The sequence below is a fragment of the Podarcis melisellensis genome (assembly GCF_964234715.1).
Source record: "Podarcis melisellensis genome assembly, chromosome: 9".
NCBI classification, from domain to species: Eukaryota; Metazoa; Chordata; class Lepidosauria; order Squamata; family Lacertidae; genus Podarcis; species Podarcis melisellensis.
The window spans coordinates 20,220,902-20,246,777 of record NC_138541.1 but is presented as its reverse complement, the minus strand read 5'-3'; the positions used below and the strand labels follow the sequence as shown (position 1 = coordinate 20,246,777).

General features: G+C 44.1%; 1 protein-coding gene across 1 annotated transcript; it reads left to right on the top strand.

Annotated features, from left to right (window-relative positions):
- The first annotated feature begins 503 nt into the window (after positions 1 to 503).
- LOC309377253 (uncharacterized protein) lies at positions 504 to 25,117 on the top strand. Its single transcript, XM_081924242.1, has 19 exons — positions 504 to 715; positions 3,460 to 3,561; positions 3,874 to 4,015; positions 5,333 to 5,420; positions 6,319 to 6,550; positions 7,714 to 7,974; positions 9,476 to 9,611; positions 11,616 to 11,754; positions 11,937 to 11,946; positions 13,121 to 13,172; positions 16,274 to 16,428; positions 18,759 to 18,860; positions 19,162 to 19,303; positions 19,568 to 19,655; positions 20,271 to 20,490; positions 22,436 to 22,696; positions 23,261 to 23,396; positions 24,340 to 24,478; positions 24,978 to 25,117. The coding sequence occupies exons 1-19, from the start codon at positions 698 to 700 to the stop codon at positions 25,009 to 25,011; spliced, it is 2,457 nt and encodes an 818-aa protein (XP_081780368.1). The 5' UTR covers positions 504 to 697; the 3' UTR covers positions 25,012 to 25,117.
- Positions 25,118 to 25,876: the final 759 nt, after the last annotated feature.

The window sequence follows — 25,876 nt, the reverse complement described above, 5'->3', positions numbered from 1 at the left end:
GCTTCTGGTTACAAACTCTGCTAACCTGGAAGAGTTACCTCGAGTTGAGAACTTTGCCTCAGGATGAGAACGGAAATCGTGTTACGGTGGCGTGGCATAACACGCAAGAGACCCCATTAACGAAAGCACGCCTGTAGTTAAGAACAGTTTCAGGTTAAGAACGGACCTCCAGAACAAATTAAGTTTGTAACTAGAGGTACCACTGTATAAGCAAAGGGTAGTGGTGAGGTTCATATTACAGCGACTTTATTTTCAGCACAGTTCCCCCACACCCCACTCTCCTTTCCAGAGTAAAGAGCTGCTATCATTGTCACCATTAATTTTGCTAAAGCCTCTCCTGTCACTAGAGTTGTTTGCACTGACACGCTACTGAACATTATATGTTTGCATGCGCTGAAAGTCTAGGTATAAGGGGGAAAGGATGTTGGCTGCATAGATACAAATAAAATATAAAGTTATAATTGCGGAAACGGGTTGAGGACAGAGGGCTTAAAAACAAGAACACCTCCACTGGTAGGTGGGAAGAGGGAGCAGGTGATAAGGGTAAAGTGAGGGAGTGGCAGAAGAGGAATTCCAGCTGATATTTAGGCCACATCTTCCCTCCCAAGACACAGATTATACAAGCTGCTTCTTTCACAGAGCCACTGACCCCAAGGGATCCCAGCTGAATTCGTCTTGATCTCCCCAGGAACAAAGTATGAGCACTGCTGGCAAAGTAAGAAACGGGTGCGCACTGGCAGCCATGCTGATTCATGCACTGCTGTCTTCTCCCTTTAGTGCTGGACAGGGTGGTTATGGGACCCTCCAGATAACTCATTTATTGAGAATTCCCTGTGGTTTGCTTGCACAAAGCTTCTGCAAATGTTAGATTAAAGCCAGTCTTTATTATGCATTCATTCCAATTTGTTTGCATGGAAATTATACGGCAACAGAGGCGGATTTAGGGGAGCACAACTGGCTTGGTTGTAACTGGGCATGAAGCCTCAGGAGTGCCTCAGGGGACACCACAACTATTATTTATAATAGAGTGTGAGAGGAGTGGCTTGCCAATTATTGGTGTCACACAGGGAGCTACTGAAATTTGAGACCCCAAGGTCCACCACTGACGGCAATGTGCATTTCTCCCACATTCACCCTGATTTGCTCTCATTAGTCATTCAACCCAGTGATGCAGTCAACGGAGATGTGCTCTGCTTTAGAGGGCTCTACTTTTATAAGCTGTATATCTGGTCAATCTTGATTACTGAATTCAGGCCCTGTGCATTAGTTGGTAATCTGGTTTATTAAGAGGGTTATCTGCAGTTTACAGGTGGGGTTCTTAACACAGGCCTGCAGCAGAGCTGCTCGTAGGCAGAGGGAAGAGAAGGGAAAGGAGACTGATATCTGGGTAGTACTTTAGGGGATGGCCAAAGACAACACATAAAGCATTATACTGCCCCCCATGCTTCTCATCCTCCCCTTTCCAAACAGAAAGCTGCACATTCTTATGCATTTTTTTAAAAAAACCTATTAAGGTTTATTTCCATTGAGAAGATGCTCCAGCCCAATTACCATTTCTTATGATAGGACACATACGGATTGCAGTATCTGTCTCTTCACTTCCAAATTTAAAATTTGATCGAGAACACCCCTTGATGATTTTTGGATAGCAACCATTGCTGGCTTGACCTCCCAAGAGTGTCCTTAATAAAGAGAAGTGCCAGCTCAGAGATGCTTTCAAGGCTAGTATTTTCCACAGACATGCAGAACAATGAGACAGAGACTGAGTGAGAGACAGAGACAGACAGACAGAGTGTTTAAATGTTATTTTTACAGAGAACAGTCCTCTGTCAGAAGGGTTGTTAGATGTCAGGCTCTCTTTGAAGGAGTCCTCTGTTCAAAGAGCTGATCAATCCAAACCTAGTTTAAAGATAAAGAACCCTAAGGAGGCAGAACTGGGGTCTTGAACTTGCTCATCAACACTTAGCAGCACCTGGGCTATGATGAAATATTTTTCTCTTTATAGCATAGTAACTATTTCTAAATTAGCATGCATCCATATAAATCAACAAATGCAAATTGGTGTCGTCTTTTTGGGTGATGCACTTATGCTTTCTGGGCGAAATTTCCTTTTCCTCATTTTGGAGGAAGTGCATGTTATAAATCAAATCAACTAATAGTAATATGTAGGCAGCTACCCTGTTCACATCTGGATATCATCTGATTGCTGTGTATTTTGTAATACAGCTAAGAGTGGATTGATATGGCCTTGGCAATTCACACACAGTAAAAATCAATCCAGCTGGTTCATGGGATGTGTCCAACATAACAATGGGAGTAGGAGTCAGCCAACATAATTTTGGCAAGTGCTAAAAACTAGATTTGGACTGGATTTGCCCCCAGCATGTTCTTCTGAAGTCCCGACATATGTAAGACATTTCACATGGCTAATTTTCAAAAATGTACGATAGTTTCCCCCTCAAATGAGACTGAAGGTCAATCTAGGCATACCTAGCAGGCAGCTACATATCTTGTTTTTCCATAGCTAATTACAGGGACGAGAGAGCTTGATTCCTACGGTGAAGGCAACACACGGGAAGGGGAAACTTATCTCTTTTCTCCCTTGCCTAGAATGGAATGGAGTTTGGACTCCTCTCCAATGAGCAGGAACCTTAGGAAAAAAGTCTCCAGTTGATACCACTGTGGTGGCGGTGGGGAGGCGTCTGCTACATATTTAAGCACATGTCAAGACTGGCCCTCAAAGTATCTTGCAGTAAAAACCATTCAATTGCTTAGCCATAAAACTACATTTCAGGGGATCTGTTTTTATTTATTTTATTTACAACCTGATTAATAATCAGAAAAGATATATAGATATAGATTAGATATAGATTTTAAAAAAAACACCTCGAGTTGGTTTTCTTTTAATGAGGTAGCCAGAGACCGATGACACTTCTGCAACAGGTTTTATTTACAGATATATACAGGCTAAGATGAAATGTTCACAGCATTCACATTGCAACTGGTCCTGTTCCCCCATTAGCTTTCCAGTGCTGTAGGCACCAGGTTTTCACAAAGAACAAGTCAGGCCTCTGTCTCTTTCAGAGTGACCTGGTTCTGTTACTGCCAAACATACGTTCTCTTACTTTTACACACACACACACACACACACACACACACACACCCCTTGATGGCATCACCTCCAGCCAGGGGAGATGGGGTTGAAGAAAGACATGCCACTTTCCACAAGGAACTCCAACTTCTATGGCAACAAATCACCTTTACTTGGTCATCTTTTTAGTTGTGCAAAAGCCCATTCGCCTACCTAAAGGTAAACAGCTAGGCAAAGTTTGTCTTTATAAGTCTCTTTTTATGCAGAATCTGATCTTGGAGCTATAAAATAACAGGGCTGTGGGGGCGAGGGAGCTCAGGGGTCATTAATACCAACCTTACATTTCAGTTCAATGGGTTCTTTTCCAGGTTATTAAATGCAAGGCTGCCATTGTATGGGAAGCAGGGAAACCCTTTTCCCTTGAGGAAGTTGAAGTTTCCCCTCCAAAAGAGCATGAAATACGAGTTAAGGTGAGCATCCAAAGATCTGCGAAACATCTTTATTACACCCCACAGCTTACTTTAGAAGCATAGCTTTCAAATAATGTCAGCTGTAACTTACAGCAAACAACAACATGGAGGCCATTTTAGAAAGGTCTCTCCCCGATACACTCACACTGGCTTCCCATGCCCTCCCTAAAGTTCCTGGAGGGTGCATATTGGAGGATGAATATTGGAAAAGACAGTAGTGAAGTCTATGAAGGAGAATGAGTATGACTCTGCATCATCATCACCACCACCATCTAGTTAAGTTATCAACTTGTGTTTTATGTCTTTTTTCAGATTATTGCCACCGGGGTGTGCCGCACAGATGATCATGCCATGAGTCCAAGTTTTGAAGAGGGCCTTTTCCCTGTCATACTAGGCCACGAGGGAGCTGGAATCGTAGAGAGCATTGGTCCAGGTGTGACTAGATTTAAACCAGGTACTGATACATTATAATTTGTCCTCCGTGCCATTGGCTCATTTCTCTTTTTAAGATGCTCAACTGCCTGAAAGGTGGTGGTATTATTATTATTATTATTATAATAAATAATCAATACCTGCCCTTCACTCTAAGGTCCCAGGGTGAGTTACAACAATTAAAGCAAAAAAATTAAACAGTTTAAAACTGTAGTAGGCTAAAGGAAGTTCCTGGTTCATATGTTGCATCTTCCAAAACCTCACTGGATGGCCTCTGGCACGCCACACTCTCTCAGTCTGAGTGCAACTGCAATAGGATTGCCTGCATTTTACAGAATTTTTGTAAGGATTACAACTATAAAATGCATGTGAAGGGCTTTGATTGCTTTAAACGGCTGTTCAAAAAAGGAGTGTTTTTATTGTCAGGCATAGGAACCCAACTCCTAGGGGCTGAGGGGGCTTCCCCTCCCCCAATAAAATATTTGAAGGGACCGGGGACCCTGCAAAGTTGATGTGCATTACCATTCATATGGTGTGCGTGCACTGCGTCATGACATCGATTATGTGGGGTGGGGCATACCTCCCCCCCAATATTTTATTTAAGTTGGCATCCCTGTTGTCATGCATGAACTCGCCTTTGAAAACAATCTCTAAACTTCAACTGGCCCCCAACAGGGCAGTGAGATTGCTGACTGGGGCTAGCCTATACGAGAAGCTGGCAGGTAGGGGCTATGGCAGGGGAAGTGGCTAGCTGACTTGCGGAGCAGTGCAGCACCAAAAGACACACACCCCAATTCTCAGCTGAACATTTTTGGAAGGTGTGAATGTAGAAACTTCTGGATTTTGCATGGCTCAAATATAACCTATTATACTGTCATATAGTGAGAATCGTATCTCTTGCTCTACCCACATTGACATGTGGCCCTTGGGAGCTTCTCCGTGAATGAACACAGGCCTTAGGCTGGAAAATATTCCCTATTGTCAATTTAAACTCCGAAACAGCATGCTTCCCTTTGTGTTGGTATGAGGAGGAAGCTTTGAATTACCCAGTTTAACACTGCATTTGAACCTTAAACTGTGGTTAATCTTAACTATGGTTTGTTTGAAGCAAGACAGGTTCATGACCCACAGCTAGACCGTTTCAAACCATCAGATCCACCACAGATTGTTCAACTGTAGAAAACAGAACAAGCTGCAGTTAATCAAGAATGGAAGCAAAAGCTTCTGAACATGGCTTTGTGAAGAGAGGGGAGAGTTCATGAGCCCAAGGCTTGCCTTGTACTGAAGTTCATAGCAGAAATAAATGTAATACTGGATGTGTTCTTGTTGTTTTGTTTAGGTGACAAAGTTATCCCGCTGTACCTTCCTCAGTGTGGACAGTGCAAGTTCTGCTTGAGTCCCAAAACTAACCTCTGTGAACGGATCAGGTACACATTTCAAGTAAATTTATTTGAGGCACCAATTACTGCAGCTGCCACATTGTTTGCCCACATGTATGCACTGGAGCCTGCTGAGGACAACTTAATAAACCAGGCAAGCAGTATATGGAAGTAACCTAGGCTAGGTTACCTAGCAAGTGAGCTGCAAAGCCCTCAGAAGGAATATTACCAAAACCTGTTCCTTACCTGGAGGGAAAATGAAAGCAAGTGAGGCAGTAGAGAGCTGAGCACAGTGCAAATGCACCAGAACCAATCCAGTGTGCCTTCCAATGTATTTACACTGTGACAACCTCCCTACCACTTCCTTCGTGGTGCAGAAGAGTAACCCAACTGCCAGGAAGCTAACACAGCATCTCTGCCCTATCTACCACCCCACTTGTGTATATATTGTTTCGGGGGACCCACTTTTTGTTTAAATCTACACATCTGTGTAGATACATCCAAACCTCTCTATCTCCAAACCTCTCTATCTCGTCCTTGGGACTCTCCCCAACCTACATACTCTCCCCAGTCATGCCTGCTACTGGTTCTGTTTCACCTCCTTCTCAAGCATTTTTTTGCCTGCCTGGAATGTATCCTTGAACTCTGATCATGCTTGCTGCTTATCTAGATGGAGGATTGAGGTATGTGTGTAGAAATTTTATGCATACAGTATTTATACTTAGAAGTTAAATAAGCAAATTTGCATCTTAACATGGGCGTAGCCAGGGGGGTCAGGGAGGGGCAGCTGCTCCCAATCAATAAAAATGAAAATACATAGGTAACTGAGATTCTACCCTCCCCCAACATAAGACCTGCCCCCTCCAACAAAAGGCTTGCTCCCCCCAACTAAAATCCTGGATGCCCATGGATGTTCATACTGCACTTTTGTTTTTTTCTTCTGCAGCAAAGCAAAGACACCAATTTCTGACCAAGACCTGATGCCTGATGGCACAAGCAGGTTCATGTGCAAAGGAAAGCAGATTTACCATTTCATGGGAACCAGTACCTTCTCCGAATACACAGTTGTGGTAGAAAGCTCTCTTGCCAAAATTGATCCTGCTGCTCCTCTAGATAAAGTCTGTTTGATTGGGTGTGGCTTTTCCACGGGTTATGGGGCTGCTATTAATACTGCCAAGGTGAGTTCATGATGGCTCAAGTCTTACTTTTTAAAAAATAATTAACAGGGGGAGTTGGCCATGTCAAGGCCAACTAGAATCTTTACCAAAATAAGCAGTTGGCAGGATCCCAAAAGCCTTTTACTTCAACCCCTTGCTAAGCAAGACGTGCTCAGACTACTAGTTTTAAGTGCTGATTCAAAAAAGAGAAGAATTTCCCGGAAGACAAGATCCAAGTTTGGGGCAAGTACTCTTTGATGAGAGAACCCCAGCAGAGATTTAAAATCACAAAATATGCAGCAAAGTAAAGCATGGAAATATAGGCTGTAAACGCTTTAAGATACGCCCTTCCAAGTGAATTCCAAAACTGTCCCATTTAAAAGTTCCTTCCAAAGTGCTCCACTTTCCCCAGCTTAGGGAAAGACCATGCATTTGGTAAGTAAAAAATGTGTTTACTTACAAACTCTCCAAAGGTCAGATTCATCTGCTCTTCCATACATCCATCAGAAAAGTTGCAAAGGCAGTAAAACGTAGCTTAGCTACAAAGTGGTGAAAGTTCCTAAACTATTGGTACAGGAACACATTAGAGGCTTATGAAAGCCATGCAGCTGAGCTGGAGCAACCAGCTCAGCCCTCCTCACACACTGAATTCTCAAGTAGGCTGGGGGGACAGAGACAAAAGCTTGATTATCTATTTCTTCCCAAGGTGAAAGGAAGCGACATAGCTTAAGCAGGCTGGGCAGCTTACTCTATGGTATTAACCTCTTCATGCATTTATTAGACTTAAGCATATTGGTTATATGAGGCTGGTTATCCTACATTAAGTTGGGCCCAATTCTCTCTGCAGTGGTACAGCTGTGTCAACAGTTTTACTTCAGACTGCAAGTGGAGGCACACCTAACTGAATGTCGCAGGGTGAGGGAACTATCATGTCAAGAAGACCAGAGTAGAAAATTATTTCCTCTCTACATTTAGCTTTGTATATGGGTGGATTTTGTTTATTTTTGCATGGGGGATGCACAAGGGGGCAGGGCTCTCTCCCTTAATAGTTGTGTAGAAGAGGAAATTCCACCCACCCTGTGGTTTACTTTTGTTTCAGCCAAATAGATAAGAGGTTCTTTGTTTAAAAAGAAAATCCAGATATTAAAAATAGTTCCATGTGAATTTCTCTCATGTTATTCTAGGTCGAGCCTGGATCTACATGTGCTGTCTTTGGTTTGGGAGGGGTCGGCCTTTCTGCTATCATGGGCTGCAAAGCAGCTGGAGCATCTCGTATCTTTGGGATTGACATTAACAAAAGCAAATTTGCACTAGCAAAAGAGCTGGGAGCCACTGACTGCCTCAGTCCTGAGGATTTCAAGAACCCCATACAAGAGGTTATAGCTGAAATGACCGATGGAGGAGTAGATTTTGCCATTGAGTGCATTGGAAACATAAAAGTAATGGTATGTATTTTAGCCTTCACTTAATAAAGTTACAATGCAGTAAAGACTGGTAATAAAAGCAGAAAAGCTAAAATATTATGTTCTAAGTAAGGATGAGCAAAATCCAGCAACTGTAATGAGAAAGCTGTTCAATTTTATCTAAGCTTTTCCTGAAATTCCACCAGGAATTCCCAGATTTTCTCAAAATCCATCCCTAATGAATGTGGCCTTGCTTAGTTTTTTAAGAGAACTCATAAGTCTGTCTTTTAAAGCTGATCAGGTCTCCTGAGTTCTAGACTAATGCAACTACCACATCACACCAAGGTCTGACTTGCAGGTTCCCATTAGGGAACCTCACTTTTTGTTTACAGTGTCATAGAAAACTCAGCTGCTCAACAAAGGAAGCAGTTTGTATCTCCCATTTGTCATGTCACATCTTATTTACTATCTGATACGATTTTGAGTTTTTTGGGTTTTTGCTTCCTATATGATCATTGTAAGCATATTCATACATATTTCTATTTGAATATAGTAAGCCTAGGTCAGGGCCAGCCCACTAAATAGGCAAGGTGAAGCGACTGCCTCAGGCAGCAGGATTGACAGGAGTAGCAGATCCCAATGTAGATCTTTATTCTCTTCTTGCACCTCATGTAGAACTTCACACTCCCCTTCTCCCATGGCAGGAAGGGAGGCACTATTTTGTGATTCACCTCAGGTGCCAAAATATCTTGAACTGGGCCTGGCATAGGTAAATATAAGAGTGGCTACGTGGCTGACCAGCATTAGAACTTGGTGGAAACTAAGTAAGGACATAGGTTTGGGTAAACTGTTCAGAAACAAGCAGAAATAGCAGGTGTGTGTGGTAAAGCTGGACTATACTGGCACTCGAAAGACCCATCTTTCCACCTGCCTAACGCCTTCAGGACATCTATGTAAAATGTAGCTAGGGGGACAGGCTATGCTTAGTGTCATGTAAACTGGAGAGAGGGGGCCTTCATACCTGATGGGTGACAGGAGATATTTCTGCAATGCACACAACACAGAGACAAGACTTTCTTGCCTTAATGAGATGGTAAGACCTCTGCAAATGGAAACCTGTCAGTGCACTGGTGCCAAATGGTCATTCAACTGCAGCATATAACTCTGGGTGCTTCCCCAGACAGGGACTTACTGTAATTTGCAAATGAAATATTGCAAATGGATTTTGGGAACAGATTTTTAATTATTATTCATAGTATTTCTTCCCGAAAGCGTAAATCAAGAGTAAAAGAAGGGGCAAATATAGGCTACTATTTTGATGCTGATAACATCATGTGCACACTGCTAATATTTATTACTAGCATGCATAAAGAGCATCCATTCCACGCTAAGCACTCATCTGGAAGCCCCCTCTTTAAATGTTGCAGAAGCCAGTGAAAGTCAACTGGGAATGTTGTAACTCCATTTGAACTCATGGGCAGAGCTGGCTTTGTGGCTCCTAATTATAAGCAGGACTGGGTTGTTAGTTTCCTTTGCCTTCCAGAAAGCTGCTCTCTGCTGTACCACTGTTGGCTGGGGCACCTGTGTAATCGTCGGAGTGGCTGTGGGTGAAGAAGGATTCGTTGTTTCTCCGCTGGACCTGATAATGGGCCGGAAAATCAACGCCACCTTTTTCGGAGGTTAGTTTTTCCCTAACAGTATATAAATGCCAGAAATGGCATTGAAGTAGTATCTAGGATTGAAATAACACTTGCATAGTTATTTCTAAGTTTGCACAATTGATTTATTTTATTTTCCCTTTCAGTACTGCCACGATCAAGATGGGCAGCACTGCTTTAATTATCTGCAAGAGCAGGGGTGACAGAACACAGCTTGTTTTCTTGTAGCTTGTCATAAACACATTTTACAGCTGTTCTGTCCCTCTTGCTGCTTTGAATCCTGAATCCAGCCCATCTTCTTGCTCAGCTCAGAATTGTGATAAGGTGATTTCTCCTTCGCTGAGCTGGACTGCACATACAGGTGTTGCCAGGAACTAGTGAGGCACCTGCAGTGGTTTGGCAGGCCAGATCCAGCCTGCAGGCCGCAGGTTCACCCCCTGTGCTATTACATTATATTATTTGTATTACATTTCTCTACATTTTTGTACTGGACTACAGACAAGCATGATGCCTGAAACCCTTTTGGTCCGTATACGGATCGTGTCAGGATCAGGATCAGTTTCTGGCACTGGGTCATCTCATGCTGACCCATTCATGATTTAAGAAGAGGTTGCAACGTGTTTCTATGAGAGCCAGTTTGCCCACCAGCACTTCCTGCGATGCCCACAAAAAGTTTGCTAAAAAAACCTGCAACACCTGAGACTATTCGCTCTTTCTCTTCAGTTCCTGTTTGCCTGTTCAGCCTCTCCTATATTGAACATGTTACCTTAAACATGCCCACTTTTCTTTGGATACTAGAACTGGACACAGGCCCTGTTCTGTCTGTTCTGAACAGAGGAGAGGTGCAAACAGCTTCTCTCTGTGAGCAAATGTAGTGGTGAAATAGATTCGTTTGTCCCCACTGATGGTGGAATATTCCCTCACCATTGTGTGGCCCTATGTCTTTTTTCTGCTCTTTTTGATGTGGCATTCATTACATCACACACCCAAAGCAGTCATTTTGTGATGCACCACACTCCACAGCATGCATTTTGTAAGTGGTGCCCACGTCACTTTCACAAGATCCCAAATCTTCCCACTGCCCCAGAAAGGTTGGTGACCCCTGACTTAAGAGAATGAAGTCAGAAGAGTGGCACATCGATGACACATTCTAGAGCATGCAAGCTTTTTTCTCAGTGGCTTTTAAAGGTCTTTTGAAAGTAAAAGAATTATCTCAGATTACATAAACTCTCACTGGAGCACTAGAGATTTCTTAAGCAAAGGAGACACTAAATAGAAAGGCAACAAGACTTGTACTAAATAGAAAGTTAATGGGGAATGGGGCCACACAGATTTTAGTTACTGTCCCACCGTACTAGAAAATGCCTTAGTCCCAGTAATTCCTACTAATCATTCAATTGTTTTGCGGATTTTAAGGCAGCCAAAGCAATTAGTACAAAATAATTGTGATTTATTGTCAATTGCTCAAATGTTCCCAGATCTGGATTATATTTCTTTCTGAGCCAACCTCAAAGAACATAACAGCTGGAATGTTTTTATTGAATTGCTTCCCATTTCTGGAATCCAAATATCTGGTGGATGTTAAATGGAACAGCCTGTTCCACTTTCGAGAAATAAATGAAAACCTGTTTCGACATCCTTCTAGAGTGTGGGCCCATGTGCAGTGTGCCCCAGGAGCTGGGAAAGTGGGTGGTGAAACAGGAGGAAAAATTGGCACAACAACATTCAGGCATTCAGATCATCCATGCAGTTGGGGGGGCAGATCATGATGACTTGCTTTTTTAAAAATCGTTCATTCTGATTTTTTTGCAGGGAGGTTAAATGATAATGTGTCAGAGCAAGCTTGATCCCACACTTTTCTGTGCATTTCCCTATAGTTTTCCTTTCACAATAAGTCTGGTCTTTGGGGGAAACAAGTTTGTTGTACGATATCTCCCAGTCAACATGCTGGCATATTTGCAAACAGTGTCATATAAAAAAAATCAGGAATTCAGTTTTGAATCTGTTTGTTTTCCCCCCTCACAGGCTGGAAGGGTGTGGATTCTGTACCAAACCTGGTGTTGGATTACATGGCAGGGAAATTCAGCCTGGATGCACTTGTATCTTATACTTTGCCTTTTGATAAAATCAACGAAGCATTTGATCTTATGCGTCAAGGGAAAAGGTAAGGCATTATGGGGCTGCTGGGGATTGAACCTGCAAAACAACTGCTCTACCCACTAAACCCCTGGTGTGCAAGTAGCCTAACTGCATCACCAGAAATAGGCCAGTAACAGATGCTTAGTATAGACCCTTTTGCTAATGAACACATACATTTCCCCCTCTTGCTTTTTACCTGTTTTCCAGCAACCGAACTGTATTGGTGTATTAAGAACCCAGTACAAACGCCGGAGGACTAGAAGCCCAACAAAATGTGATCTTTATTCAAATCTGCCCCACTGACTTCTGATCAATGTATCCCCTTGGACATTGTTTGTAAAAGCATTTCTTTGTGATACATGAGCATAGAATTCAAAATCTCTAAGCCATAGCTGTAATACTTTAGAGCAACTTTTTTAGTTCCTGTACTGTCAGGTCACTATTAAAACTGACAATTCCTGTTGTGTTGTGTCACTCATGAATTAATATCTACATATGAATATTGTGTTGGCGCATCACATTTCTAAATGTGTAGGGTCACCTGTGTACAAAATCACTTTTCTGTTAAAGCTATCGTGTGAAAACAATAGATTTAATCTGATGTCACAATAAAACATTTGCAATAAGTTCCTCACTCAGGGTGATGGCATTTTGTGTGTTTTTTTTCCATAGTACCACTTCTAAACTCCTCTCAGCATAACCAAACCAGCTTCTGACATCCCTACCAAACTGATTCTCAAAGTGTTGCTGGCTTGTTTACAACAAACAGCTGAGCAAAATTAGGCCCCTGTCAAGGGGTTAAGAAGGGCCAACTGGCATGGCCAACAATCAGGGGTAATGGGAATTGTAGACCAGCAGCATTAAAGGTAAAGGTAAAGGGACCCCTGACCATTAGGTCCAGTCGTGGCCAACTCTGGGGTTGCGGCGCTCATCTCGCTCTATTGGCCGAGGGAGTCAGCATACAGCTTCCAGGTCATGTGGCCAGCATGACTCAGCCGCTTCTGGTGAACCAGAGCAGCACACAGAAACGCCGTTTACCTTCTCGTCGGAGCGGTACCTATTTATCTACTTGCACTTTGAGATGCTTTCGAACTGCTAGGTTGGCAGGAGCAGGGACGAGCAACGGGGATTCGAACCGCCGACCTTCTGATCAGCAAGTCCTAGGCTCTGTGGTTTAACCCACAGCGCCACCCGGGAGGCAAATTGCTACACTGCATAGCTTTAAATATGAAGCGGACACCTAGTGCTTAAGACTCATTTCTCATTACAAATCTACTGGAAGTCATTAGTATTATATTCTTCCCAAGGTAAAGGCTATCAGAGGCTCCTCACTGAGCAGAACAGCAGTGGTAGACATTTAATTGCTCACCGCTATTGCTCTACCCTTCCAGGGTCTACTGTTGGCATCCATCTGTCTCGGGAGACGATGGAAGAGTGAGATGGGTAGAGCTAGCTCCCCAGGAGAATTGTGGGCACCCTAGCACACACCCAGAATCTTTTGCAATTTTCAGAGTTTATGTGGTAGTTGCAAAGAGTTCCTCAGCAGACAACACAAAACACAGAAAGGTTTTCTAAACACAGGAAGCCTAAAAGCCATAACACTGCAATGACTGAAATATAAATTATCTAGAATGTTATAGTGCCACCTACCGTTAACTTTTTATTCGTATGGATTCTGAAGCTCAATATTTCATCCTGAAAATAAAAATCAAGAACTTGATTTTATGGTTATTTTAACACTAGTAGATGTCAGAGAAATAAATAAGTAAACTGATATTATAATATATGGTAATTTTATCCCATTTTAAAACTTTCATAGCACAGGACATGTTCTCATACCCAAGCTTAAGTAACAGCCAACTGCATTTTGGTTCTATATTCCATATTCATCAGAAATAACATGAAGATTTAGGTTAGCTCTTCTCCCTCCCTAATTTTGTGTGTATAAGCCTCTGTGTATTTAATAGGCACACAAAAAACACAAATCCAACAGGAGCATCTTTTCCTGACAAAAGAAAAGTGATCAGAAAAACTGCAGAGTTGAATTTCCAAATTACATGAGGCTGTTAAAGGTGGACTAACTCTGCCTGGGAAAAGGCGGCAACTTTAAAAAGATGGAATGACATAATAATTCACGTGAAAAATATTGTTACTAGTCCATGACTATTGCTGTCTTTGGCACACCAATGATATCCCTTTCAACCAGAGGAGGAGGGAAGATTCTAACCCTTTTAACCCACCTTCTGGAAGTATTGCTATTAGTAGTTTCTGTGGGAACCATCACCTACACAGTGGTACCTTGGGTTAAGAACTTAATTTGTCCAGGAGGTCCGTTCTTAACCTGAAACTGTTCTTAACCTGAGGTACCACTTTAGCTAATGGGGTCTCCCGCTGCCACCGTGTGATTTCTGTTCTCATCCTGAAGCAAAGTTCTTAACCCAAGGTACTACTTCTGGGTTGGCGGAGTCTGTAACTTGAAGCGTCTGTAACCCGAGGTACCACTGTATTTTTTAGTCATGCAAAGAGATACTACAAACTTGGTTTGCAGCATTTAACTCCACAGATACTGGTTTCACCCTTTAGCAATCTCTCTTTCTAAAGAATCCAGTTTTACAGATATACTGGCTGAGAGGAAATTCCAAAAGTGAGAATTAAGCTACCTCAACCACCACAATCCTATAACAATATACTTTTGGCCTTTAGGAAGTTCTGTACCAAAATAATATTTCTCCAAAAGTTGAGGCATGGTTCATTAAGTGGGAATATGACTTTTGTAACTAGGCAGAGTTATTGTAGCATTTGGGGCCAACATGAACACCTAGCTGCCTTGGCTGGGTCTAGTCTACATTTTAATTTTCCACACTGCCTCAGATTACTGTTCTATGTAGGACTAACTACCAGGAGCAGCTATAGGGAGCCTGCTCCACTCCCACCCACTCCAAAAACCACCAGTGTCTAACTGTTAGTTGACCTGGGACTCTTTGAGAGCTGGAAGTAAAGACATTCAGGCCTCATCCATCAGCAAGGAAAACTAAGGGCTGCTGGATTGTGTAGGTGTCACTTTGTATAAACACAGGTGTAGGTATCTACGCTTCCTTAATATTCCGCCGACACCAATTCACTTGGGATGCTTTCAAAACAACCTAGTAGCTAGTATAGTAAGCTTAGGAGTGAGATGAACACCAACACTGGACAGGATGAACGAAGATTGTTAGTGTATTAAGGGGGACATTATGTACATAAGGGAATACTGGTATTTACACTGGGGCCTTGAAGATGTTTGCTGATAGTTTCTGAAGATTTAAGAGACGCAGTTGCTTACAATAGCCTCGAAGTCAACCTCAGGCCAAATTCTCCAGACCTCCAATGCAACCAAATACAATGCTACCTCGGGTTAAGTACTTAATTCATTCCGGAGGTCCGTTCTTAACCTGAAACTGTTCTTAACCTGAAGTACCACTTTAGCTAATGGGGCCTCCCACTGCTGTTGCGCCACCGGAGCATGATTTCTGTTCTTATCCTGAAGCAAAGTTCTTAACCCGAGGTACTATTTCTGGGTTAGCAGAGTCTGTAACCTGAAGTGTCTGTAACCTGAAGCGTATGTAACCCGAGGTACCACTGTACTCCCATGGCCTAGTCCAGCTACTGGGGGACAAATCTGCCTCTGAATCTCCAAGCTGCTCAGGTTGTACTTCTGACTGTTTGGACAGTTTAGCCAGTTTCAAAAGCCTGTCATGGATGTGTCGGTTGAGGAGCCAGATGGAAACAGAAGTTGTGAGGGGAAATGTTGGGATACTGCCAGGGAGACATCGACCGTCACTGCCTCCAGCCGGACTCCGGACGTCCATCGATCCCCCGTAGACGTGCAGTATCAGCAATTAGCGACACGCAGCCTCAGAAATAGATTGCCACATTCTTAGGCTGGTGCACACTCTGTCAGCAGAATTCACACAGCAAAAGTTGCACAGCAGAAGAGCATAATTTAGAAAGTTTATTCAACGTTGGTCGGAACAAAGAAAAACATGACCGCCTGCTAGCGTGTTGGCACAGAGAGAGAAAACGAAAGCAATAGCAAACATAAACATCCTGTGAACAGGAAATAAGCAGACTCTGTGACTCACAAGCCTGCTCCCTTTTAAGGTGGAACGGAAATATCCTAACATAAAATACCAAAGTGAAAAGCCGAGGCCTAAATATTAATAACTACAAAACGACAATAACCTTGCAGCCTGATAGCTCAAGTCGGTAGAGAGCACGAGACTCTTCACCTCAGGGTCGTGGGTTCAAGCTCTGCCTTGGGGAAAAGATTCCTGTATTGCAGGGGAGTTGGGACTAGATGATCCTTGTGGTCATGCTTTCACCTTTGTGGTCCCTTCCAACTCTACCCTTTCGGTGATTCTTCCTAAACGTTTGCTCCAGCCCCACAGATTTCTGCAGGACTTCCCCCGCCTCCTAAGTAGCTGCGCTTGCAATCGCAGCCTCTTGAAGCGGAATTCATCCTGAACGAGCATCCTTCGACAGAGGGCACTGCAATTCTCCCTAAGAAGACGAGCGAGACGAGGGAGCAGCGCCCTATTTCCTCGGCCCGCCCCTGCTTGGAGGGCGGCTCTCGAAGGAGCGCGCATGCCCCCAAGTCGCTCGGCAGCTGCTTCGCGGACGGCGAGAAAGGAGCACTTGCAGGCGGCTGATGGCGAGCGGGGTAAGTGGGAGCCGTCGAACATTCCCCGGGGAAGCAGCGCGGGCGCCTTTCCCCTCCTGCGGGTGCAAAGGAAACGGGAGGCGACGCGGCACCGCGAAAGAGCGCGCCGCTGCTCTTTCTCTTGCAGGCCGAGCGTGCTTCCTCGTCTGCGCTCGGTGGGGCTTCCTCCCAGGGAAGCGCGCAGGATTGCAAGCCCACGTCTGAACTTGGAAAGCTTCCGAGTCGGGGTCAATTTAGGGGTCTGGGGGGGGGGAGAGCCTTTTGCAACGGGCGAGCAGAGGCGTAGCTAGGCTCCCGGGCGCCCTTTGCGTTTTCGTTTCTTCCGACGAGGCGCCGGCAGAAAGGCACCAGCTTGGAGGTCGCGCCCCAGTACGCACTCTACTCGGAAGTAAGCTCCACTTAAGTCAACGGCCCTTGCTCTCGGGGGTAAACATGCAGAGGGGCGCCCCAGGGAAATTCGTCAAGATGGGACAAAAACGCAGGGGAAAGCGGACTGGCACAGATTAACCGCTAGGGCTCCGGCGGCGGCTCATACTATTCCTTTAGCCTACATAAATTATAAAACTACAGTAGTGTTTGCGTTGCTCTTACGCTACACATATAATATACAGTGGTACCTCGGGTTACATACGCTTCAGGTTACATATGTTTCAGGTCACACACTCCACTAAGCCAGAAATAGTGCTTCAGGATAAGAACAGATCTCATGCTCCGGCAGCAGGAGCAGTGGCGTAGCGTGGGTTGTCAGCACCTGGGGCAAGGCAAGAAATTTGCCCCCCCTAACCCGTGGATTTGTGCCCCCTAACCATAACTCCCAGATGTTGCGCCCGGTGCGGCCGGCCCCCCCCCTGCACCCCCCACGCTACGCCACTGAGCAGGAGGCCCCATTAGCTAAAGTGGTGCTTCAGGTTAAGAACAGTTTCAGGTTAAGAACGGACCTCCGGAACGAATTAAGTACTTAACCTGAGGTACCACTGTACCAGGTTCTAACTAGTACCTCCTATAAAAACTTCATTTTGACTCTTATTTCCAAAACCCTTTTATGCAAAATATGTAAATCATTTACTAATACCTTTTCCATATTTCACTCTTAAACTTGAAATTCCCTAACTGAAGGGGAAATTGAAGAATGCAAATATTTTACTTGGCATATGATCTTTGTGAACTTTGCTCTGTGAGAAACTAACCAGTTTTAGGGCTGGTTAAATTTTCTGTGACTGGTCCCTTGGCATACACACACATTAACCTTATTTTAAGCAGGAACACTACTGCTACAGTTTTTGCTTACTTTTTCTATTACAAAAGTGTACAATATGGATATACAATAAATACAAGTTAAAATATCCATGGCGGTAGTGTTTGCGCTTAATAAGAGGTTGTCCCTGAAGGAATGAACAAGTTGTATAACAAGTTCATTTTCTCTTCTTTCACTCTTAATTGGTTAATTAGGACATTGCAGCCATGCAGCACTGGTCAAATAGCATGTGTTTCTTTTCAGTGACACTGGGAGTTTGTATATCTGTGGCTATTTTGCATGGAGGATTTGGACACACTAATAATAGGAGTCATTATCAGTTTTATCTTTACCTTTTTAGAAACAAATGCTAAGAATTGAATTGCATTATATAAATTATATTAAGAAAAACCAATAGGTTGCCTCATAATACTTGCCCAGTTTGTAGTTGCCATCTGCTGTAGGTGATAAACTGTACCAACCACTTCCATTTGTAGCAAACAGGATTACGTTCAATAATCACCAAGTTACATGGAGTTGATTTCTATCGGGTTAGTAACTTGATGTAGTTTGCACTTATTGTTCAAACATATTGAGGAGGTAGACCTTCTCATCACCTCTATTTGCCTGGGTATTTGCAGGAATTTTTCCTGGGATGGGCGAGAGAAACAAGGTAAAAAATGGAAGGTCTATTGCTTCATGGAATTGAGAGGAACTGTGCCTGTATATTTTGCCTCATCTCTCAGGTTCTACAGATGCTAGAATTGTTTGACCTTTCATAGACCATAGCTTTTGCGCTCGCATTTTTAAACTGATTTTCTTTTCATGTGAGCCACTGAGATAACTTTTTTAGCCATGGGGCAGCCTGTAAATGATGCAAGTAAACAAATAGGGTGCCCCCACCATCACCAATACAGCTCTCAGAGCTGTTTGACAATCTGTTAACCAACAAAGGTCCAGTTTGAGCTCCCCCAGTTCTGACAGGGTGTCATCTCCGAAGCATCTGTAGTGTGTGATTTCAGCCTTTGAGGAAGGAAGCTCATTGTACAAGCTTGCTGTGCAATGTCATAGGGCGCTCTTTCTATTTCTTATCTAGGTTATCAAATGCAAGGCAGCTGTTGCCTGGGAAGCGGGTAAACCACTGTCCATTGAGGAGGTGGAAGTTGGACCACCTAAAGCTCATGAAGTTCGTATCAAGGTAATGAAATAGTTGCTACATTGCTTGCTCTAAACCATTAGGGACTAGGATATTTGACCCAGAGGCATAGCTAGCTGCTTGGGCACCCTGGTGGGTAGGGAGCTTCCATGCAGTTCACCACTGTAGGGCGGTTGAGGGGGAAGCACAGGCGCAAGACCCACGCTGCCATTTCGGGCAGCGCAGTGCTTGCCTGCAGTCCGCCTGCCGCCTCTCCCTCCGTTGCCCTACAACTCCAGTGCCCTGAAAACACAATGCCTGTCGAATAACCTGCTGAATCTGATTGTTCTTCATGACTTTGTAGATCATTGCCACTGCTGTTTGTCACACGGATGCCTATACTCTAAGTGGTGCTGACCCTGAAGGGAGTTTTCCTGTTATCCTGGGTCATGAAGGAGCAGGGATTGTGGAGAGTGTTGGGGAAGGAGTGACCAAATTCAAACCAGGTAAGGGGATTCTGCTTAAGATGCAAGGACCCTAATGCTCATCGTAGTTCGGCCAACCCTTCAGCAGAAATATTTCCATTGCTTTGCATCTGAAGTTGCTTTGGAACAATTTGGGAGTACAAAACATGCCACTTGTCTAAAAGTATTAGTATATCATGCTCTAATGGAACATCTAGCTTTAACACACTGTGCTTTTTATCAGTTAAGAGTGTTGGAAACATTTATTTTTTAAAATAAAAAAAACCAACTCTTTGTATTTTCCAGGAGACACAGTAATCCCTTTGTACATCCCACAATGTGGAGAATGCAAGTTTTGTTTAAACCCTAAAACTAATCTCTGCCAGAAAATAAGGTTGGTTTTCTTCTCCCCTGCTTCCTCCTCCCCCATCTTTTCCTTTGTCATACAGAGCACGGACTTCAGTGCCAGGGGTTCACAAATGCAGCAGCCAGATGGCCAAAAGCACACACTAATTTCTATGTGTTCGCCAGCTACCAGTTGCCCAGAACAAAGTGCAAATTATTTAAGCTTCGCAAATTCTTTCCAAATTCTTTGAGCTTTGCAGAGAGCTTGGCATCTGGAGAAGCCTCTTGCTTTGTGTAGCATGACAGAGACTGTATCCCTTTCTCAACTTCTCTGGCACATAGGCAGAAACCTAATAAGGTGTGGCAGATCTCCCCATTTGGCCTGCAAGGCCATTTTGGCCAAACCACACCCACCTGCTTTACATGTGATTCCACATGTGGCATTGGAAAGACCTGGCTCAGCCAAGAGAGTGTGTAGGCACCATAAAGCAGCAGCAATCAGCTGGTTGTCAAGTCTTGCAAAGCACCCTAAAGTGTAACTGTATTCTGGTTGGCTTAATAAAGGTATGGCCCCAATATGATTTTTTTCTGATGGGCCTGTTGCTTTTTGGTGTGATCATACATGCCCTCTAAGCAACACATCTGTTCTGATTTTATTCTGCAGAGTCACCCAAGGAAAAGGAGTGATGCCTGATGGTACCAGTAGGTTCACGTGTAAAGGAAAACAGGTTCTCCACTTCATGGGGACAAGCACTTTCTCAGAGTACACCGTCGTTGCAGACATTTCTCTGGCGAAAATAGGTGCTTCTGCCCCCTTGGACAAAGTCTGCTTGCTGGGATGTGGGGTTTCTACTGGCTATGGAGCAGCCTTGAACACTGCAAAGGTTGGGGTCCTTGACTTCCTGTTGATTTTTTTCTGACTCTTGAGCACAGAGTAGAGTTAATAATAATAATAATAATAATAATAATAATAATAATAATAATAATTTATTATTTATACCCCACCCATCTGGCTGGGTTTCCCCAGCCACTCTGGGCGGCTTCCAACTGAATATTAGAAACAATACAGCATCAGACATTAAAAACTTCCCTAAACAGGGCCGCCTTCAGTTGTCTTTTAAAAGTAAAATAGTTGTTTATTGCCTTGACATTTGCTTGGAGGGCATTCCACAGGGCAGGCGCCTCTACTGAGAAGGCCCTCTGCTTGGTTCCTTGTAACCTCACTTCTCGCAGCAAGGAACCGCCAGAAGGCCCTCAGCGCTGGACCTCAGTGTCCGGGCTGGGTGATGGGGGGTGAAGACGCTCCTTCAAGTATACTGGACCGAGGCTGCTTAGGGCTTTAAAGATCAGCACCAACACTTTGAATTGTGTTCGGAAACGTACTGGGAGCCTATGAAGATCTTTCAGGACCTGTGTTATATGGTCTCGGCGGCCACTCCCAGCCATATAATCCACACACAACAGAGAAAATATAGTACAGGAAGTTACAGCCCTCCCGCCCCCCCGCCCCATACCCGAGCTGTGGCTCCACGTCCCTGTCCTGGAAGTGAGAAGCACAGCTTGTTTAAACAGGAGTTAAGTTAAACCTTTGGAGGTACAGTATAACTTTGCTGGGGTGCTGATGAACTTTCACCTCCCTGCCATTGCTGCTTCTGCCACTCCTTGCAGTGCAAACAGCTCATAAAACAAATTAAGAGACAGAACCTTCCCTTAAACCTAACCCCCCCCCCTTGGGAGACTTCATTGGGGAGGAAAAGGCTTTTGGCCCTCATCTGCTCACTTGCACCAGTTTGGCAGAGACCACTGTTAGTAACATTTGCTTGCAGTTGTGAGTTGGGTCTGATCAGCTGACCACCAGGGCTTGCAAAGCACTGTGCGCAGGGCAGTTAATTTGCTGTGTCAGCATGCCCCCATTCAGCCCACTGACGGCTTTACTTGCCCCACATCTGACTGCTGGTGGGTATAGAATGATACAATTGGAAAGTTGAAAAGGACCATGAGGGTCACCTAACCCAACAGGAACCTTTTGCCTAATGTGGGGCTCAAACCCACCATCCCAGGATTAAGTATGGCTTGGCAAAAAAGACCTTGCATGCCTAATTAAGCCCGTGGGGCTGGAGATCCAACCAGTGAGTTAGGAGAGCCAGTGTCATGGACTGGCAGGGCTCAGAAGAGTGTGTGGCAGAGGCTAGGGGAATGACCCAGAAGAGTGGACCAGTGATTTATGGGGTTTGGCGCAGTCCACAAGGCATGGGGAAGTTGGGGAGTCGGGGCAGTTCAAGGCAAAGGCAGGTGTGTGGGAAGAAGGTACAGCTCAGGTGAAAGACAGGTCAGTAGACTCCCCACCTTCTCCCACCCTGCTGTCCCCTAGAACCAGGAGGGGATTGAAAAGTGAAGAGCAGCAGTGACTTCCATGCAGAAGAAGTCTCAGATTGTGGGTATGCAATCCGTCAAGAGGCGGGTATATAAGCTGGAGGAGAGGCCCCACTGTTGCTGCAGCTGCTCCATAGAGCTCAGACCTGTGGACTGCTGCTTAGAGGCTACAAGTGTGTGAGAATATGTATCCAGAGCTCTGGGGAAGCTGCTGTATTTCTCTAGCCAATAAAGAGTTAACTATCTGACATGTGTCTTCCTTATCTGAGATGGGCAGTGACAGCAAGCAATGATTTTAGCTTGTGTTACTAGTTCAAAGTAGGATGGCTGTTAATTCTAAGAGCAGACTTAGCTCAACGAGCCATTTGCAAGAGCCTAGTTTATTGCAGCAGATAGAGCTGTTATTTTTTCGGTGTTAAGAACTGTTCTCCTTCAAGTGAGTGTTCTTTCTTTCAGGTGGAGCCTGGCTCTACTTGTGCTGTCTTTGGCTTGGGTGGAGTTGGGCTAGCAGTAATCATGGGCTGCAAGGTGGCAGGTGCATCCCGGATCATCGGGATTGACCTCAACAAGGACAAATTTGCAAAAGCCAAGGAATTTGGGGCCACAGAGTGCATCAGCCCCAAGGACTTCGAGAAGCCCATTCAGGAGGTCCTGGTGGAATTGACGGATGGAGGAGTAGATTACTCATTTGAGTGCATCGGTAACGTTGGTGTCATGGTAAGTGTGTCTGTCCCATAGGTAGCACCCTAGGGTGAGCGGAGCCTGGAATGCGGCGGGGGGGGGCATGGATGGGAGCCATGGCATAATGAAAGTCATCAGAAATGTCTGGTGAAGGCCTGTTTTGTCTAGTCAGACCAGCATCCATCAACGCCATCTCCAGAACTGGGAAGCCTCTGCCAGTACTCTGTGCTGATCTGCAGCCATGAAGGTTGCATTTAGATGCCATAGCCAATATCCATAGCCAGTTCTGGATTTGCATCTCTAAATATTTGCCACTGGTGATCTCTTGAGCAGCCTACCAATCATTCCTTCTAAATATACTGTTTCCTGGAGCATCTCTCCAGGAACATTAGAAGTTGCCTTATCCCAAGTCAGACCACTGGTCCATCAAGCTCTGCATTGTTTACCTTGGCAGCAGCTCTTTCCCATCTGGTACCTGAAGATGCTAGGACTGAACCTGGGAATGTCTGCACGTGCTCTGCTACTGAACTATGCTTCTCTTCCACCCATCCACTTCTTTTATTTGTATCACTTGCTCCTCCTTTCTTTCATGTCCCACAGAGAGCAGCCTTGGAAGCATGCCACAAAGGTTGGGGAGTGAGTGTCATAGTTGGTGTTGCTGCTTCCGGTCAAGAAATTGCCACCCGTCCATTCCAGCTAGTCACTGGACGAACATGGAAAGGGACTGCCTTTGGAGGTATAACTTTGCTGGGGTGCTGATGAACCTGTCTTACATAGGGCAGTCGCAATATGTTCTTGTGCATGTGTGCATTTCTGCACAGGAAATGGACAACTGTTAATGAATCTCATGAACCTTAAAAGGCTAGCAAACTTGTGGCATAACCCTTCCATGTATACATCAGGACATTAAGAGAGGACTTCAAAATTGAGAGACATGTGTTCCAGTCTTATACTCCAATCCAAAACAGGATATCCCGTTTCTAAAAGCATACATTGCACTTGCCATGTAGACTTTCTACTTAGAAAAAGCCTAGAGGAGATTCCACAATTTTTCTTAATGCAATACATTCCTAAGTATCTTCTGGATGATCATCTTCATTAGTAAAGGGTATCTTTAAATTATACACACAGCCATACCTTGGTTTTCAAAGAGCTTGGTTCACAAACAACTTGGAACTCGAACGTCGCAAACCCGGAAGTAGGTGTTCTGGTTTGCAAACCTGAAAGTCAAATGTCTGGCTCTTACATGAGAGCATTCCTGTCTGCTGCAATTTTATCACAAGTAGCTTGTTACTGCCCTGCAACTTTCAGGTAGTCAGTTCAGTATTGTGCACAGACAATCCCAAGGCTGCACCATAGGGTACTGAACCTGTGGTCTTCCAGATTTTGCTGCACTGCAACTCCAGTCTTTCTTGACCATTGGCCATGCCAGCAACATCTGGAAGGCTCCAGGTTTCTTACTGCTGCTGCAGCCACATTACAAATGCAGTAATATAGCATGCCAAGGATAGCCAAGAGACAACTCTCCCTTTCTAGCTTAGAGAGAGAGAGTTGTTTTCTTTCAGGCTTGCATCATTAAGATTTCCTTGTCTGGCACAGATGCTACTATTGTAATGCTGCTTCATCCATCTTGCTGTGTCACATCACATTTGGTACACAATAATTTCATTTTCTAACAGGTTGGAAGAGTGTAGAGAGTGTTCCGAAGCTGGTAGCAGAATACATGTCCAAAAAGATAAAAGTGGATGAATTTGTGACTCACACTTTACCGTTTAACAAAATTAATGAGGCCTTTGAACTCATGCATGCTGGAAAGAGGTAGGTACTGTTTGTGCTGTTTGTCAACAAGTTTACTTTTTATATATTGTGTGCTGGGACAGATTTTAGAATAACATCACTGACAGCACAATCTCATATATGTCTACTCAGAAGTTACCTTTTAGTTACCTAAATTGTATGTTTTTTGGGACAGGAGGGTGCATATTTATTGTGAAAGCAACCATTGAGAAAGATTTCTCTCTTTTTCCTTGGCAAGTTTCTCTCTCCCTTTATCCTGCCAACATAGAGTAGTCTTCTTTTCCACAAAACAACCCTGTGATGTTTTGTTGTAGTGGCTGCCCCAGTGCCCCCATGATCATCAGGAGTGAATAGTGTCTCTCCTACTCAAAGCCTTGCCCATAGGATCAGTGTGACCAATGGTGGCAGCATGTTGCAGAAAGCAGCATGATACCGTGCCAGTTTTCTTAAATAAGATCACATCAAGTTTGACAGCACAAATCAAATTCATGATCTCAGCTCTTTGCTTTAACTCTTGCAGCATCCGCAGTGTCCTGAAGTTTCAAGAAGCCTGAAGAAAACTTCCACCGCAGTTCAACTCGGTGCAACAGTAATTCAGGAGGCGTTGGTCAAAAATGATTTAGGAAAAGCTGTTCCAGTTAGAAGCATCACCTGCTCTTGACAATGTGAAGAACAAAACGCTGATCTTAGACACATCTAATCTCTGTTCATGTCTTACTGTACCACTAAGTGCCAGAAATCTCTGCGGTTAAACAGTTTATTGACTGCTGTTAGAATGATTCTCAAGTACAATCAGTGTCTTTTTGTTCTAAAATGTCCTGCAATTGAGATTAACCCAAGTAGAAGAATTATGATTAAAACATTTTTCTTACGTAGGCATACAGCTTCATTGTCCCCTTTTCTTAAATGAATCCAGGTTATGGCATGCAAGTTTGGAGGGTGTTATTTCACACCTGGACTGAATCAGTGGAGAGCGGGAAAGGCATGCTACAAAAAAATAAATAAATGTTCTCTTGTTGTAGGTTAGGACATTTCAAGGGTTTTGTTTTAGATGAAACAGATGAGCTTTTGCCAGCTTACAAAAGCTAGTGTTTGCAGGTCTGTGGCTAAGATGCTTTCAAACTTGCGGGGGGCCAGGTGCACCCCCTCCCCAAAATAGCAGGTGGCAGGAGCTCCAGAGCGGTCTCCCCTTTGCCCCACTAGCTTACTTTTTTTAAAACAAAAAAGCAGCTATGATGTCATATTGAAAAAGCACGTGAACCAGAGTGGCTACAACTCTCATAACAGGTGTAGTTGATGGTTTCAATTTCAAATCTGGCTTCTTGTAAAGCAGTTGCTATGACATCATCCACTGCAATTTGAGAACTTCAGTCTACGAGGATGGAATATTGACAGGAGAAATGGACTGATCTGGGCTAC

What these genes read in the sequence shown, in the direction of transcription:
- LOC309377253 (XM_081924242.1), top strand. An exon ending in AATCTCTGCCAGAAAATAAG is followed by an intron (nt 19,656 to 20,270) that starts GTTGGTTTTCTT and finishes TTTATTCTGCAG; the next exon opens with AGTCACCCAAGGAAAAGGAG. An exon ending in CTCATGCATGCTGGAAAGAG is followed by an intron (nt 24,479 to 24,977) that starts GTAGGTACTGTT and finishes TAACTCTTGCAG; the next exon opens with CATCCGCAGTGTCCTGAAGT.